This window comes from Lactuca virosa, chromosome 9, assembly GCF_052849685.1.
Source record: "Lactuca virosa cultivar CGN04683 chromosome 9, Lactuca_virosa_CGN04683_v6, whole genome shotgun sequence".
Taxonomy (NCBI): Eukaryota; Viridiplantae; Streptophyta; class Magnoliopsida; order Asterales; family Asteraceae; genus Lactuca; species Lactuca virosa.
Window position 1 is genome coordinate 192,866,725 of NC_136434.1, and position 17,602 is coordinate 192,884,326.

General features: G+C 36.3%; 1 protein-coding gene across 1 annotated transcript; it reads left to right on the forward strand.

Moving 5' to 3' along the window:
* The first annotated feature begins 13,459 nt into the window (after positions 1–13,459).
* Positions 13,460–17,284, forward strand: LOC145140869 (gamma-glutamyl hydrolase 2-like). The gene is made up of 10 exons (XM_079074254.1): positions 13,460–13,994; positions 14,204–14,290; positions 14,401–14,490; positions 14,718–14,806; positions 14,927–14,987; positions 15,101–15,190; positions 15,279–15,341; positions 16,548–16,636; positions 16,847–16,939; positions 17,062–17,284. The coding sequence occupies exons 1-10, from the start codon at positions 13,554–13,556 to the stop codon at positions 17,111–17,113; spliced, it is 1,155 nt and encodes a 384-aa protein (XP_078930380.1). The 5' UTR covers positions 13,460–13,553; the 3' UTR covers positions 17,114–17,284.
* Positions 17,285–17,602: the final 318 nt, after the last annotated feature.

Consider the following 17,602-nt stretch of genomic DNA (forward strand, 5'->3'; position numbering starts at 1 on the left):
CACTCTTCCCTCTCATTTTGGAACTAGTGTGGTAGTTTTGGAGCAAAAGGAGAAGAAGTTACAAGAAGGAGGCAAGGATCTAGCAAGCAAAGCTCTCATCTTCAGTTTGGCACTCTTCTGTACCTTTGTAAGTGTCCAAGATCCGATTTTTATTCCTTTATGTAGCTAGATCTTGAGTTTTGTCCCTTTTCTCCTTATTCTTGGATGTTGCAATGGATGTATCTCATAAAGGTTGCAACTTTATGAATCTCCAGGTCAAGGTGACCTTGTAGTGGTTTGGATCTGTCTTTAGCCAAGTTTTGATTCCATGCATGGAGTTTAGGTCATATTTTCCCTCTTTGACCCATTTTGGGTTCAAGACATGCATTGGACATGCATGTCTATAAAGCACCATCCTTTGGGTAGATTTTGATGCTAGAATCTCTTCTAGAAAGGTTGGGTTTCAGATCTCAAGGATTTTGATGCTTAATGGTTAAGCCCTTTAGTCTACAAGCCTTGTGGAGGGGTTTTTGGAGCACTTGAAGTGGCCCCAAAGGATAAAGTTGGAAACTTTATCCTTTTAGACAACATTTGAGTTTAGATTTGAGCCTTAGAGACCCTGGAATCGAAGAATCAACTAATTGTGTTAAGCTGTGGAAAACTCGGCGAGTTTTCCAGCCAACTCGGCGAGTTGGCTAGGGTTTTACCGACCTTCTTATTAATATAGAAACTCGACGAGTTCATTGGTGCACTCGATGAGTTGGGTCAACATGGACTGTTGACCTTTACCGTTAACTTCGATTTTAACCATGGTTGATCAAGTTTGACCTTGAGGGGTATTTAGGGTATTTTGGTATTTTGGGATTTTGATGGTTATTGTGTAACATCCCAATTTTCAAGGCTAAAAATTTCATTTTTAATTAAGTAATCATGTGGAATCATTTATCAAACATTGCTAATATTATATTAATTCATAAAACCATTACGTCGTGTCTCAAACATATCATCGGATAAAAGTAATAATCAAAGTACAATCCCAGAAAACTCAATGCGGAAATCATGCGTGAGTGTGATGTGCAGCTACCACGTCGACTCCTTCCCCTTCGCTGAAGAGGTACCTGAAATAAAACTAAAAACTGTAAGCACGAAGCTTAGTGAGTTCCCCCATCATACCACACACCATACAATAACATACTGTCAGGCAATTCTGGAGTGCCTGACTACCCAGGTCAAGCCATTCTGGGGTGCTTGACTTACCCAGGTCAAGCCATTCTGGGGTGCTTGACTTACCCAGGTCAAGCCATTTTGGGGTGCTTGACTTACCCGTCGGTCCTTACGATCGATATACGAGGACTATTTCACCTCCTACTACTACCACATAATATCATAGCATAAACATACTGTCAGACATTTCTGGGGTGCCCGACCTACCCTTCGGTCCTTACGACCGAACTTGGGGACTATATTCCCCCTACTACCACTATCACATATAATATATCATGCTAGCACATAAACATATCAGGTAGTAGCAAACCCAGATGAATATCACAAAGACAATCATCCAACATACAACTCCTACTGGTGGGTCAGCATTGTGGCCGTAGACCCACCGCTACTGGAAGGTAACTCACCTCAATGTCGTGTAGTGTCTGAACTGTCCTCGGTGTGAAGGTAGGCTCTCCTCGACCCCTCAATCCCTACACGACAACCCTCAAGTCATCAAACAGAACAAACAACCCTAACCAGGGTCCATACTAAAACCAAGCAAAGTCAACATTGGTTAAAGTCAACACCCAGTTGACCTGACTCGCCGAGTTGGTCTACCAACTCGTCGAGTCCATACTCCACTATCCTGATCCAACCCCGACTCCACTCGTCGAGTCTAGCAAGAACTCGACGGGTTCTCCTTCATTCAACCCATCGGGATCATCTTCATCCGACTCGCCGAGTTCATCCTTGAACTCGTCGAGTTCATCTCCCTCATAAGAATGTGTCCAGTCTATGACTCGCGGAGTTGTATGAACAACTCGCCGAGTCCATCTTCAAAGATTGGGAGATTGCCTTGGACTCGCCGATTCTGTTTATACACTCATCGAGTCCCATGATTCCCATGTCCCCTTTTTGACTAAACATCTACGGGACTTTTCCTTCCTAACAATTGTTCCATTCACAGAAGGGATTTTGTGGTCATTAGACCATGACTCGCCGAGTTCCAAGAACAACTCGTCGAGTCCATCCTTGGCCAACACTATACAGTCGATTTAAATGGGTCTTAACACACCAAAACCATAGATCTGACCTCCTAATGTCCATTTTACACGTAAATCTTCAAACTTGATGCACATGCATGGGGCCTTTGGCTCAAAAAGCCATAAAAGGAGGTCTACAAGATGCATGGGGTGTTTATGGCAACAAAGTTGGCACCTTTATGCCATAAAGACCCCCAATAGCCCTAGATCCGAAGTGCAACTCTAATCACATCCACCAAATTCGATTTTTGCTTCTCTATACTCATTAAAAGGGTAGAAATAACCCCAAATCAAAATCTAAGAGATAAATGGTCAAGGTTCCAGCTTTTTACCTTAAATGAGCTGAGAATGAAGTAAAACTTCTGGATCTCCTTGCTTCTACTTGAACTCCCAAGCTTCCTTCTCTTCTCCAACTTCAAACACACACAAAAATGCACAAAAATGCCTTGAGGGCACTCAAACAAGGCTAGGGTTTCGAGTTAGGGTATTCTGGAAGTGAGGGGGGGCGATGGAGGCTGGTTTGGGACGAGTTAAGTTGTTTAAATAGGGTGCAAACCCTAAATATTAGGGTTTTGTCCAGACAGCTCCTACTCGTCGAGTCGGTCTTCCGACTCGTCGAGTAGGTCACTTAAACCCCCGATCAACAATCGAGTCTACTCGGCGATTTGGGACCTCATCAGCTATGGATCAGATCGAGATGTGAGTTCTCCTCATTGCATGTTTGGGTCGAAGGGACCAATGCCGACCCTTTGGATTGTTATCCTGGTTTATCGTATGATTGAGTACTGTGGTGATCTTTTAGATCTCTATCCTGGTAGATAGGATGATGCTATGCTTAGTGATTTGTTAGATGTGTCTGTTATATGTTTTGGCTATATGTTTACCAGTCGCATGTGTTGATGTAGTGTGGTTGGGTTGAGACTGTACCTCTTTGTGCTGCCAATCAACAAACCCGGTGATATTTATATCGGTATGTTATATGTATGCTTATCTGTTATATATATGTCGACATGGTTTGTGTGTATGGTTGGGTTGAGGTGGATCTGCTTAGTGCTGAAGGCCAACAAACCCAGGGCGGCCCAGAGGCTGTAGGCCAGTGGGGCGTACCAGTCAGGCCGAAGGCCCGAAGAACGGTCCAGACAGGCTGAAGGCCCGGTGAGGCGGTCTAGACATTGTAAAGGTTCTGTGAGCGGTACAGACAGGCTGAAGGCCCGGTGAGGCGGTCCAGACAGGCTGAAGGCTCTGTATGCATGCTGTTTGTTGTATATGTTATCTATTGTGTGTTGGTATTTTGGGGGAAACTCACTAAGCTTCGTGCTTACAGTTTTGGTTTATGGTTTCAGGTACTTCAGTGGATCGTGTCAAGGTGAAGGCGTGACCATACACATCCTCGCGTTTTTGGACTTATGATTTTTGGGAAACTCTGATAATGTGAATGTTTTGAAAACTATGTTGAAAGCGATTCTGATTTTAAATAATGTTTTGGGAACAGTGGTTTGTAAACACTTCTTTAGAAAAATGGTTTTTTTGAAAAGTTTAAATTTTATGAAATTTTATTTTGGATGTTCAACGTGGGCGTAGAGCACACAACTGGAAGGAATCGGGCTCGCAACCGGCTACGTTCGGGGTAGCTAGAATTACGCTCGACATACGCACTCTTAACTCAAATCCAAGTTTTAAGGTCTTAATCATTAAGACACTTTACCCCAACCTCATATCTAACCCTCAAAGATGTCCTAATCCATAAAGTATCCAACTTTATGCATTTGCATGGCTAAAGAGAGCTTAATCCCAAAACTCTAACTTCTAACATCACCAAAAACCCCCATAACTCGTGCATGGATGAAAGAAAAGGATCAAACTTGCATTTTTATGACACCAAGGCACTTAAAAACGTCTAAAAAGACAAATCAAATGGTCTGGAGTAATCCATACTCACAAGGAACAAGATTTTGGGACAAAAAGTTCATAAAACCCAACACTAGCAAGATGTAACAAATGAATCATTAAATTTCAAACTTTATGCCTCTTGGAGTAGAGAAAAGCAATGTAGGCTATGAATCCACAAGCTAGAGCTTCAAAAATCAACAAGCTTGGACTTATCTTTCTTCCAAAATGCACCCAAAACACATAAAATGGCTCAAGATTTGCTCTAGGGGCTAGAGTTTTGTGACATCCCAGAATTTAGGGCAAAAATTATAACCGACCATTTAACCGCGAATCTCATTGTAATTTGACTTATTAAGTTTTAGTGTATCTTAAGTAAAATAAATAAGTTCATTTTAACTATTATATGATACTCGATGATATCATACTTTCAAATGTACAACAAATCAAACCTTACAAACTGTAACCTTAGGAATACGTCTGAAAAACTGAAAATTCGTAAAAAGTCATATTAAGCGAAGCAATTATTCTAGTCTCATAATACGTGTTTCCCTGAGTCCAAGAATATAAAGAACGTCCAAAACGGAGTTCGTATGCAAAAGATACAATAGTTTTAAGAAGTCAAACCGGTATAACACTAGTTTTACCTGTTCCAAGTAAACTATTTCACACCGTTGAGGCACTTACGCATTACCAACGAGATTTTTTAGAAGGTTTTTGAAATCAGACCATAGTCTATTATTTAATTTCATACTCAAAATATTTTTAGTAAAAATATTTACAAAAGTCGCGAAAACGGACACCGTGAGCCGTTTAGACGCAAAACTTCAAATGCGATTTCCCGGAGTTCCGTAACCCCAAAAATTAGTCCGTTTGAGTTTTTGAAATAGTTGAATTAAATTCAATCTATCGACACATTCATAAAATATTCTCGACATCCGGATCCCGACGTACCCGACTATGTGTACTTTTGAGCCACTAATAAGGGTGTAACCTTTAGGTGGGACCCATTAGGATTTGAAAAAGCAAATGTCCAACTTTTCTCCCATGTGATCAACCCTTTTCCCTCCATCAACTTCTCTTTTTCTTACACTCCACCTCATAAGGTACAACTAAGGTGGCATAGAATGTGTAAGTATCCAAACTAACATGATGCATGAAGGCTTCTTGAAGACTACAAATAGAGGCGTTGGCCCTCCATCTTCAGCACAAAACATCAGCTCTCCAATCTCTCTCTCAACCTTGATCACAATTTCTCTCTCTTTCTCTCTCTCTCTCTCTCTCTCTCTCTCTCTCTCTCTCTCTCTTTTTTTCCCACCCCTCTCTCTTCTTTCTCTCCCAAATCTCTCTCAAATCTCTCCCGAATCTATCTTGGTAACAAACACCACACTTCTAACATCTCCCTTGAACACCAACATCATTCCATCTCTTCCTTTGTTGAAATCAGCTCGAAACAGAAGAACAAAACCAAGAACAGCAAGCCCATTTCGGAATTCCTTTTCTGCCTCAGAACCATTCAGCTTCAGAATCTACTGTTTCGGATCTGCCACTTCGGAACCTACTGCTTCGGATCTGTTGAGCTTCGGAACCTACTGCTTTAGAATTTTCCCCACTTCAGACCCTATTCTAATTCCGGAGCTCTTCGACTTCGAATCTTCTACCAGATTCGGATCCTTGTGATTCTGGATCCCCACTTCGGACCTCACCACCAGTTTTGGATTTTCCCAACTGTGGATCATTTTTCACATCGGATTTCTATAGCTTCGGAATTTCAACCAACCTCGAAACTTTTTCACCTCAGAACTTCTACACCTCGGAATTTCTACCACTTTGGGTGTCTTCCACCATCACCAAAGGCTTCTATAGTCTCTTCAATCATCAAGACTAAGCTAATCTCGGAAGTTCAAATTCACAACAACACACCTCGATTCTCGCAATCTGATACTCAAAAACAACTCGTTAACCGCATATCGAGGTGAGTGTTACGGCCCCACTTTTACATATTTTCGGAGAGGGGGGGGGGAATAAATGTACTACTTATAATATATTATATATATATTTTCCTAAATGCTTTGTTTATACAAACAACATCACCATTTTTATGCAATATAAATCACACAATAATATTATTTACTACTCTACTACTTTACGGTACGGGGAATCTGGTTTGAAAGGCCTCATGGGTTGTTGGATTTCAGAAGTGCTATAATGCCAAAATGATCCTGCCCTCGGTGTTTCATGTCTGGCCCTCGTCTGTACATGATAGTACTTGTACTAAGTAATATTTATCATACAAAATACACATTAAATATCATTGTTTTGTGTAAACACTTTACCAGTTTGATAAATAATTGTTTAAACTCTTACATATTAAGTAAACAAAATCTCTTTAAACATCAATATTTACATATGTTATGTTGTTGAAATAATACAACAAATAAAGATAACATATACATTCCGAATACAAACGTGCTATGACTGTATAGACGTTTATCAACTTGGTAGTTTCAATATACCTCATACATACACAAAAATATATAGGTCTACATATATATATATATATATATATATATACAAGTTATATAACTTGTATCTTAGGCTCATATACGTGCTTGTGTACACTACCTAAGTTTTTATCAACCATTTAAGCAAGTATCGTACTCTTCTACGTATACGCTTATCAAATATACTTGTCATTTATCTGTTTATCTGTTAGGGTGCAAAGTCACTCTTGGATGTGATGTTTTAGGCTTTCCCCTTTGTATGTGTAAATGGGTTGAGTCTTTCCTATAAATAGGAAGTGAGTGACTCCCATTATGTAAGGAACCATTTGGAGTGTTAGACTAGAGAGAGAAACTTTATACAAACCCATTTGTATATCCTTTCTAGATCTAATATGAGCTTAAAAAGATTTATTTACTCCTTGTGTTCTTGATTTTACATGATGATTCACTAGATATTTCTAATTCCACACATGCCATCATAATCAACACCACTACAATTGGTATCAGAGCGGGTTTTCAAGATCAAGGTGATTTTTGAAGAACGATTCTCGGTTTGGCAACTTTTGTCGCAATGGAAGCATTTTTGGTGAGTCTCTCTCTATGATCTCTCTTAATTTCATCGAATCGTGCGTTGCGTTTTTGATTTTTGATCGTTTGACTCATTGGATCAATTTTTTTCTTAAAAAAAACCCATTGATGATCCAATAATTTCTTTTTAAGATCAAATTCAATCTAAAACAAAAATCAAGGATCTGTTACTGTTCATGTCCGAGTTTTGAAGCCCAAAATTAATATTCGATTACTATTCATGTCTGATTTCTGTGAAGCTCACTTCGTAAGTAGTTTACTGTTTACATTCATCATTTTAAGCCCAAATCCTATATAATTGTTCCCGTTCTTTATCAGATTCATTCATTCACTCATCATCAATCTAACAGACTAGTTAATTCATCAGATTCGTTCTTCAGTATGCACATCGATTTTGTTGATTCAAGAAGATTGTTGATTCGCGTTATATTTTCTTGTGTGATTCTTGAGTCGCATGATATGTATCATTTGTTAAGATTGATTTCATTAGTTTCACAGATTCATGAATCTCTACTTAATTTCTTCGATTTTTCCACATTATCTTTGAAGATCGACTGATGTTATTCGATTTTGTGTTGATTCACAATTGATTTTGATTATTGATTGTTGAAATTGAGAAGTCAAACTCAAAGTCAACATTTTTGTTCTTGATAAATTGAACACGTAATTGGAACTTAAACTGCGTTTGGAGATTGAATGGTTTTGTTTTTGATTGATGATGTGTTTTCGAAAGCCATGAAATCGACGTATTATTGTTCTTGGGTTGGTGTTGACGAACTAGATTGTTATGTTGATTTTGAATAAAATCTTGGGTCGATTTGATGAACAAGTGGCAGAATAACGATTGATTGAAGAATTGATGTGAGAAAAATTGATTTTTAGGTTAGATTTGGAAGTTAGTCTCTGGAGATTTTATGAATCGGGATGAACTCGATGACTATAGCAGATAACTAAATCGTGATGTACAATCGAATGGTTTATTTGTTAACAGCAAAGAACTTGAATTAACGAATATTTGTTTGGAATCGATGGCTTTGTTTATTAACGAAAAGGAGATGGTTTTCGTTAAAAAGGGTTAACGATCGATTTGGGTTAAGATTCGAAGATTTGGGAATCGATGGTTTGGTTATTGGGAACGAAAGAAGTGAAAAATTTCGTTCATATGGGGCTGTGATTTCGTTTGATTGGGTAGAGAAAATTGAACGAAACTTTGCTGTTGATGAATTGGAGAAGAACTGTAAGAACGAAATGTCGATTCAGAGGTATTCAGAGGTTACTGTTCATTAAGAGGCTTCGAATGCTTCGAATTCGTGTGTTTGGGAAAAATTTCGTAGGAAGGGATGAAATTTCGTGTGTTTGGATGAAGTTTCGTACGAAGGGAAACCTGTGAAAATTTTCGTTAAAATGATAAAGGTGATTTCGTACGAAGGGAAGGGAACTGCCTGGGATACGAAATTGGGAAAGAAGAAAAAGTTTCGCATATGGTCCTTAAACTCTCGATTGTTTAACACTTTTTCCAAGTTTCGTATGAAGGCAAAGTTTCGTGTTTCATGTTTTGGAATGAAAATAAAGAATTTTCAAATTCAGCCCCTGAAATTTCGAATGTTTGGCAAACTCATCAATTAATTGAAGTTTCGAATGTTTGACATTTTTCACCCAAATTCGAATATTTTCTGAAATTTCGAATGTTTGGTCAACTCTTCGCATGTTTGGAACACAAATGGCAGAATTTTCGAAAATAGTCCCTGAGGCTTCGAATGTTTGGCGGTTAATACCCATTTTCGAAAAAGGACTATTTTTGCTGAAAATTGAAGAAAATGCATTTCAGGCCTCTACAGTTTGTGCAAATTGACGCTTTCTACCCAGCTTTGAAAAAGGGGGAGAGTTTTGCATATTTTGCTGTTTTGGGCGCACCGGGTCACTACAGAATTTTGAAATTGACAATTTCTACCCATTTTTGAGAAATTTTGTCAAAGGCGATCCGTGAACGAAGCTAAAAATTGAATATTTTTTGGGTTTTCCGGATTAAAGCACAAAGTTTATGCCACATGTTAAGGGGGAGTTTTGACACGAAAAATTCCGAATAGAGCATATTCTTTTTCCTTGGGAGTTTTATAATCAAATTTCGATTATAAAAAGGGGGAGAAGTTTTATATGGAAATTCGAACTTGAATTTTTCATATTACGCGGATTTGAAGACCGAAGTGATCTTGAAGTTTTGAAGCTTACGAAATGATGCAATTGGAAGTTCGGAAAAGATTTATTTTCGAAATGGGTTTGGTTTTATTGAAGATTTTTGGGATGTGTTTTTATGCGCAACTTTTGGGTGATTATTTGGAGTTAATCATTCGTTGCTGCTCGGTTTGTATGGTTTCACATCCTAGAGCCCAAATTGAAGAATCATGGAAGAATTGAAGATTGAAGTTCTTTTCGACATGTGTCACGCTTGAGGCTCGGATCGCGTAGTTGCTCGATTTTGGAAGAATTGAAGTGGGTCATTCATTCCTAACTTCGTGGGGGAGTTTGGTCTTGATCGCGCTAGCTCGTTGGAGATTGAAGCCGGACATCCAATCCTAACTTTGAGGGGGAGAATGTTAGGGTGCAAAGTCACTCTTGGATGTGATGTTTTAGGCTTTCCCCTTTGTATGTGTAAATGGGTTGAGTCTTTCCTATAAATAGGAAGTGAGTGACTCCCATTATGTAAGGAACCATTTGGAGTGTTAGACTAGAGAGAGAAACTTTATACAAACCCATTTGTATATCCTTTCTAGATCTAATATGAGCTTAAAAATATTTATTTACTCCTTGTGTTCTTGATTTTACATGATGATTCACTAGATCTTTCTAATTCCGCACATGCCATCATAATCAACACCACAACATTATCCGTATTTGTGGTTGCCAAAGTACAACCTTGGTAGATAACTTTATCCGTATATCCGTATGTTTGTTTATCCGTTATCCGTATAATTTTGTCACAATAAACTTGACTAGATATTCGTTACCTAGAAACCATAGTTTATATGTCTATCCATACCATTCCGTTACTATAAACTTGACTAGATGTTTATTACCTAGAAACCATAGTTTATATGTCTATCCGTACAAATTCGTTACTATAAACTGGACTAGACTTTTATTACCTAGCAACCATGTTTTATATTTCTATCTTTATCAAATATTCTTCCAAACATAGTTTTCTTACAAAGGTAATACTTTTTAGACTTTTTAAAAGTATTATACTGCGGTTAAGCAGAAAACCTGTGACACTCACCAACCTTTGTGTTGACCCTCAAACTTACATATATTCTTAGGAGATCATTAGACATGCTTTCAGACGGAAGATTTGTCGTGGATTACAGACGACTTAGCTATCTAGTTTTTGTTATCTGCCTACTTGTCTAAGGCAACTACTATCTATTATCACTTGTAAGAACCCTGTATTCAAACCTTATGATGAAATATATATGTTGTTTTATTTATTGTTGTACTTGTGCTATATATTCAATTTATCTATGATCCATGAACTTAGTCGCACTCCCGACGTGTTCCGCCTTGGCTGGGGGTGTGACATGTTTCGAGTTGAAGGCTGATGTTAGGAAGGACCCCAAGGGGTTAGAGTCCTTAAATAGGGCTCAAAACCACGAAACTAGGGTTTTAGCACTGCGGTGGTACACCCAACGTACCAATAGTTATGCCTATCGTATCCCCTTAAAAACCCGGCTGCCCTCAGCCAGTACGCCCAGTGTATTCCTAGAGTACGCCCAACGTACTACCAGATTCCCTTTTCCAGCTTAACTTCAAACATCCATAACTTCTTCGTTTCAACTCCGTTTTTGATGATCTTTATATCCACAGAAAGGTATCGACGAGCTTTACCATTCTATCTTGATACTTATGACTAAAAACATAACCTTTACGATTCTATCTTGATACTTTACGATTCTATCCCGAACTAAAATCCTTAATTTATGCAAGAAGCTCGAACATAACCTTTCCCATTTTACCCCTCAGCTTCCATCGAACAATCCAAGGTTTAAATCACTTATCATCATCATACACCTCCAATAGAGTCTAAACTCCATTCCAATGAAGTCCAAGGCCTTTACATGATTGCATTATGATCCTCAAATTTTGAACTAAAAAACGTCCTCAAACAAGATGTTACAGTTTCTAACTCTTAGACATCTTGACTGTTGACGGTGATCTATTTTATAACAAGTGGTATCAAAGCTCATCATTTTTATAACATTTTTATTGAGTGAAAGTATGGTGAGAGAAAAAATATGGAAAAATGACAGTGAGGTAGTTTACATTAAAAAAAATGTAGGATCCCTATTCTCTCAAGGTAATGTAATCGGTGAGAGGCCATATTGATGTTAAGGGTGTACATGAAAATTGGTAAATAAATTAATGTAATCGGTGAGAGGCCATATTGATGTTAAGGGTGTACATGAGTTGTATTTGGCAAAAATGGTAAATAAATTGAGTTTGTGTAACTTAAAGTGTAAATAAATGGCCAATTTAGAATTGTGTCATTCCGTTTATGATTGGGATATTACTTTGTTTTTGTATATTTTGAGCCCACATGATGGTATGCGAATTCCGTCTTTTATATTATATTAATTGAAAATCCAAAGTTATTTAATTTTCTAACTATGTTTTAGGCCATATACCCAAAATGATTTGGATTGTTTTGTAGGCATCCAAATATGAATGTGTTGAGGATTTAATAAACCAAGTCCGTGCTTTTCATTCAGTGACATGAATGCATTATTAGTTCATTCTTTATTTGTTGATTTGTCCCATTTCAAAATTGATAATGTATATTTTAAATCAATTATTATTTTATATAATTTTAAATTACCTATCAACACTAGTCGACGAATCCTCTATCTTTCTCTTTTTCTCGTGCAACCACCGCCCCTCACTCCATCGACCTTCTCGGAAGCACATAACTGCCCCTTCTGCCCCTCACCCCTCCTCTCCTCTCACCTCCTTTCCTTTGCCACCACTTGCAAAAGCTATTCCGCCAAAACTAGCTCCTCACCTCATCCGCCAGAAATAACCTCATCACTACCACTCACATTCCACTCTTTTTATGTCCGAGTATCAAAAAATTCGATAAAGTAAGAGCTTACTCTTTCTCTCCTCTCTTCTCTCTAGTACTTCGCACATTAGCCACCATGACCCTTGATCACCATCCTTAAACTTATATTGCTGGTGAAAGTGTAACCATATATGGGTTTGAACATTTCTAAACAAATATGGATTTGGTATAGTGAAACCATAAGCATAAGTAGATTATGACTAAGTTCATAAGACTGAAACATATTTGTTATTTTATATACATCTTACGGTGATGGTTATAATTTTTCAACGAAAACAACCAACCATAGACTAAGCAAATCATGGCTAAGATCATAAGTCATGAACATATTTGTTTTTATATACATTTAACGATGGTTACTATTGTTTCAACGAAATGGACCATCCAATTTAAATCATAAAGATCATTTCATATAAATTTTTTAAAACTATAGTAAATCTATAAGCAAATGTCAAACAACATGACAAAACTATAATTTACCTTTTAGAAAATGAAAAATGCAAATTTTAATATAGAGCCGGAACAAATGATGTGTCAACCCAACCAAATATTAGTGGATTGGTTGAGATTTTCAACCAATCTTATTTAAATAAGTCAATCTTTTTAACCCATTTAATCAAATAAATTATGTTGAGTTAAAATTACCAACATGTTTTTAACGGGCAAGTATGTTTAAATTTTTGATACATTAAATATTATTATTTGATATTTTAATTATAATATTATATTATTATTTATGTTTTTAAAAAACACAATCATAATTCTCATCGGAGATGCCACTTCACTCCTCAATCTTTTATGCTGCTCAACATCGAATTGTCCGAGTTGACGAGTTCGAAATACATAAGAAGATTAACCAACCCATTTATGTAATAATCTAATAGGTTGAATTGAATTGAAAATTTCAAGTATTTAAATAAATAAATTGAACAACTGAGTTACTTCAAGCCATTCAAATTCAAATTGACTCATTTTTCAGTCTTATTTTACCGTTTTAATTTTTAGCATTATTGCATTTTCGAGTTTAGCTATTGGATAAGGATGCCAAGTATAACACGTGTCCAGTTACTATAGGCTTAATTTATTTTTATACATGTTCTTTTACAAAAAAACAGTATAGTATAATAGTATATAGTCACGATGATCACGTTACTACTGGCAATCGTACACTCTCACTTCTCCCATGTCAAAACTCAAAACACCACAAACCACCGCTTCCGTACACCTCCTTCTCCGATGACACCGTCACATCAACCACCACCACCGCCACCGCCTCCCTCCTCACCTGTGTCCACAGCTAGCAAACACATTACCACCTCGAATTCTGCCTCCACTTCCTCTCCCACCCCATCGGATGTGTGGAACTACGTCTGGATTCCTTTTCTGATTTCTCTCTGTAAAGAAGTTAGTTCTGCTAAACCTTCTTCCGAGTCAACTAACGTCTTGACTTCTGACTCCGTTTCAAGACTGTCGTCTACGTGTCCTACGACGGATTCCAAGCTGAATTTCCGTCCGATCATCGGAATTCTAAGCCATCCAGGCGACGGTGCCTCCGGTCGACTTAATAATGCCGCCAATGCTTCGTATATTGCTGCCTCTTATGTAAAGTTCGTTGAATCCGCTGGTGCTAGGGTTATTCCACTCATCTATAACGAAGCTCCTGAGATTTTACAAAGCGTAATTTCTTACTCCTTTCTGTAAATGAACCTTCGTTTTTCAAAATCAGTAGCAAGGACAGTGAAATTTTGGGAGTTTATCAAACAATCAATTATATACATAGTCTGCTTGAACAGATAATTAAATCACTACAATCTTCTTTGTTTCAAAGCTTAGAGCATTTGGAAATTGGAAATTTAGGTTAAGCTAACTCTGCAATTGGATTACAGAAACTAAATCTCGTCAATGGAGTGCTTTTCACTGGTGGATGGGCTAAGAGTGGCCTCTACGCTGAAGTTGTTGAGGGGATTTTTAAGGTAATTGCAGCTTTGAAAACTAGAAAATCTAGAGGAACAATTGGAGTGAAACACATACAGTTCATAACTTTTTTGATTGATATTCATGTCTTCTGTTACTTAATTTGCAGCAAGTCCTGAAGAAGAATGATGAAGGAGACCATTTTCCATTACTTGCAATTTGCTTAGGTTTTGAACTCTTAACTATGATTGTTAGCAAAGTAAGCCATGTTCAGATATATATGTGTGCGTTCTTTTCACTGTAACCTATCTTTTGGTGATATTTCCAATTTTCCATACACCTTTTTTCCTTTCCTTCCTTTCTCTATATTCTCTTATTTAATCTTTAGCAATAAAGTTAATCAAATTATCAATTTCCTCTCTTCAATCTTGTTTTTCTTTTCTGGGGTGTAAATGTAATTATTTCTTTCTACTTCCTTGTTACCAGAATAATAAAATCCTTGAACAATTTAGTGCATCAGATCAAGCATCCACGCTTCAATTCATGACAAACATTGAAGGAACAGTGTTTCAAAGGTATTACATAGTTTTTGTTCTTAACAAGAAAGCTTTATTACTTACAGTAATAAAGCACATGACTTTTTGCTAATAAATCAATTCAAAGTTGCTGTTTTTTTTGTTTTTTTTTCCTTACAGATTTCCTGCTGATTTGCTTGCAAAGTTGAGTACAGATTGCCTTGTGATGCAAAATCATAAAGTGAGTTCAAATCTTGAATATTTTATAATTTTTATTAAGCAACCATGTTTTAACAAGAATGTTAAAATATATTATATTCCATCTTAATCATAGTTCTTTTCTTAATGTAACAGTATGGTATTTCTCCAGAAACATTTCAAGAAAACACAAAATTGTGTAATTTCTTTAAGATCTTGACAACCAGCATTGACCAAGATAACAAGGTGCTTAAAATCCTTTATCTAACTATTTTGCATACTTTTATCTTTGATAAATATCAAGATTTATAATGTTGAAAATTATTTCGAATAGGTTTATGTATCAACAGTTCAATCACAAAGATATCCAATTACAGCTGTCCAGTGGCACCCAGAGGTATTTACCAATTTACCACCAGATTGGACAAACTTTGTAGAGCTATTTTTGATGATGAGGATGAGGACATTTATGTCTTTTGCACAAACAAGAGATGACAGCGAATATCTGTCCCACCTTTTTTGGATGGGACAAAAATTGTAACTTTTTGTCTTTTTGATTTTGGTAAATAGTACAAAAGACACTAAGTTTACACCAAAATTCTAATTTGACACTGCGTTTTTTTTGTCTCAAATTTGACACTGTGTTTTTCATTTTTTTTTTTACAGTTCGGACCGTTTGATCGGTCAACTAGGTTACCTGTAGATGTGGCATGATGACATGTCAATTTTGATGACATGGCATGCTGAAGTGACAAAATTGAATTTTTTTCCACAAAATACACTAAGTTTTCACTTTTTTTGATTTTGACACCGAGTTTAATTTTTCTTTTTCGATTTTGACACTATTTTTTTTTGTTCCAAATCGAACATCATTTTTTCTAATTTTTTTCAATGTCGACAATTTTCCATTTGAAACCGTATAATTATATTTTTTATTACATTTTAAACCATATAAATACATTTTTTTTTTCGTTTAATAACCACATTTCTAAGTTGCGTATTTAATATAAAATACAGTTTTTACATAACTAATACATATTTATACATAAAATTATGGTTTGAATGTAAATAAAACCTTGTATTTATACAAAAATATGGTTTTTAAATGAAAAAAAAGTATTTATACGGTTTTAAATAGTATTAAAAAAATATTTATACGGTTTCAAATGAAAAATGGTCAACATTGAACAAAATTGGAAAAAATGATATCCGATTTGGAACAAAAAAACAGAGTGTCAAAATTGAAAGAAAAAATTAAACTTAGTGTCAGAATCGAAAAAAGTGAAACCTTAGTGTCTTTTGTGGAAAAAGAAATCAATTTTGACACGTCAACTTGTCATGTCAGTATGCCACGTCATCAAAACTAACATGTCAGTATGCCACGTCATCAAAACTGGGTTGACTGGTCAAGTAGTCAGAATTGTAAAAAAATTGTAAAACACAGTGGCAAATTATAATTTTGGTATAAACTTAGTGTTTTTGTGGTATTTACCAGGTTTGACATTAGTCACAGTCCCAAGTCAAGTATTTGCCAAACACAGTACAACCTGATCTGTTTTGTCTTGTTTTCAAATACGTCTTATTTTGACACGATATGATGCAGAAAAATGCTTTTGAGTGGGGCTTATCGATGATTCCACATTCAGATGATGCTGTTCAAGTGACTCAACATGTTGCCAACTTCTTTGTGAGGTTCGCTCTAGATCTACTGTGTTTGACAATCATTGGACTGACGCCTGGTCTGAAATCAATGAGACAAAATAAATGCAATTTGTTTATTCACCCAAGAACGTGGGTGCAGAGAAAGACTTTCTCTGGATCTCTGGTCTGTGCAGAAGACATAAATGTCCTCATCAACCTTAGAATGTTTCATATATATATTTTTTGATTTTGTATTTGCAGTGAAGCTAGAAAATCGTTAAACAGACCGCCTGTGAGAAAAGTGCTGGATAATCTTATTTACAATTACAGTCCCACTTATTGTGGGAAGGCCGGGTAATTTCACATTTTAAGGGTTCCTATTTATGTGAAAAAAAAAAGGGAATTAAAAATTAAACAAATGAACCTTTACAATTACATAGCTAACTTTTTTTTAATTGGTTTTTCGGGTTTTGCAGGAAAGGATATGATGAGGTTTACATCTTCACGGAAAACCTTGCACGAATTTAGTTTGTAAATGTTGTATGGTGCAAAGATGGAAACCATTTGTAAATTTCTCAACTTTGTGACTATATTATCGAGTGAAATTTAATGCTTACAAATAGGACAGATTTGAATGAACACGAACAAAGGCTTGTTCATGTTCGTTTGGACCTGACAATGAAAAGAGTTTGGAGCGAATCGACCTTGATCTTAATCTTTTTAACAAATTTAAAACTCTAATCAAAACTTGCTCTTAACCTGCACAGTTTTTGAATAATCAAACTCATACCTTCATCCACCGAATTGACATATATCCTGTCCTGCCCGTATTCTTTAGGATTTTTGAATAATCAGACACATTTTACTTAATTATTAAAATAACATTTCTTAACTAAAAAAAATTACATCAAAGTTGCTTTTAGAATATCACTCCAATCGAAATATCTGAAAACAACATAAAAAGATGAACAATAGATAAATTTTGGTGAAAAATATGAGTTTACCATTATTTATATT

Coding starts and splice junctions, on each gene's coding strand:
- LOC145140869 (XM_079074254.1), top strand. CDS start 13,554: ATGACACCGTCACATCAACCACCACCACCGCCACCGCCTCCCTCCTCA. Junction 15,191..15,278: donor GCATTGACCAAGATAACAAG/GTGCTTAAAATC, acceptor TATTTCGAATAG/GTTTATGTATCAACAGTTCA. Junction 16,637..16,846: donor GTTGCCAACTTCTTTGTGAG/GTTCGCTCTAGA, acceptor TTGTATTTGCAG/TGAAGCTAGAAAATCGTTAA.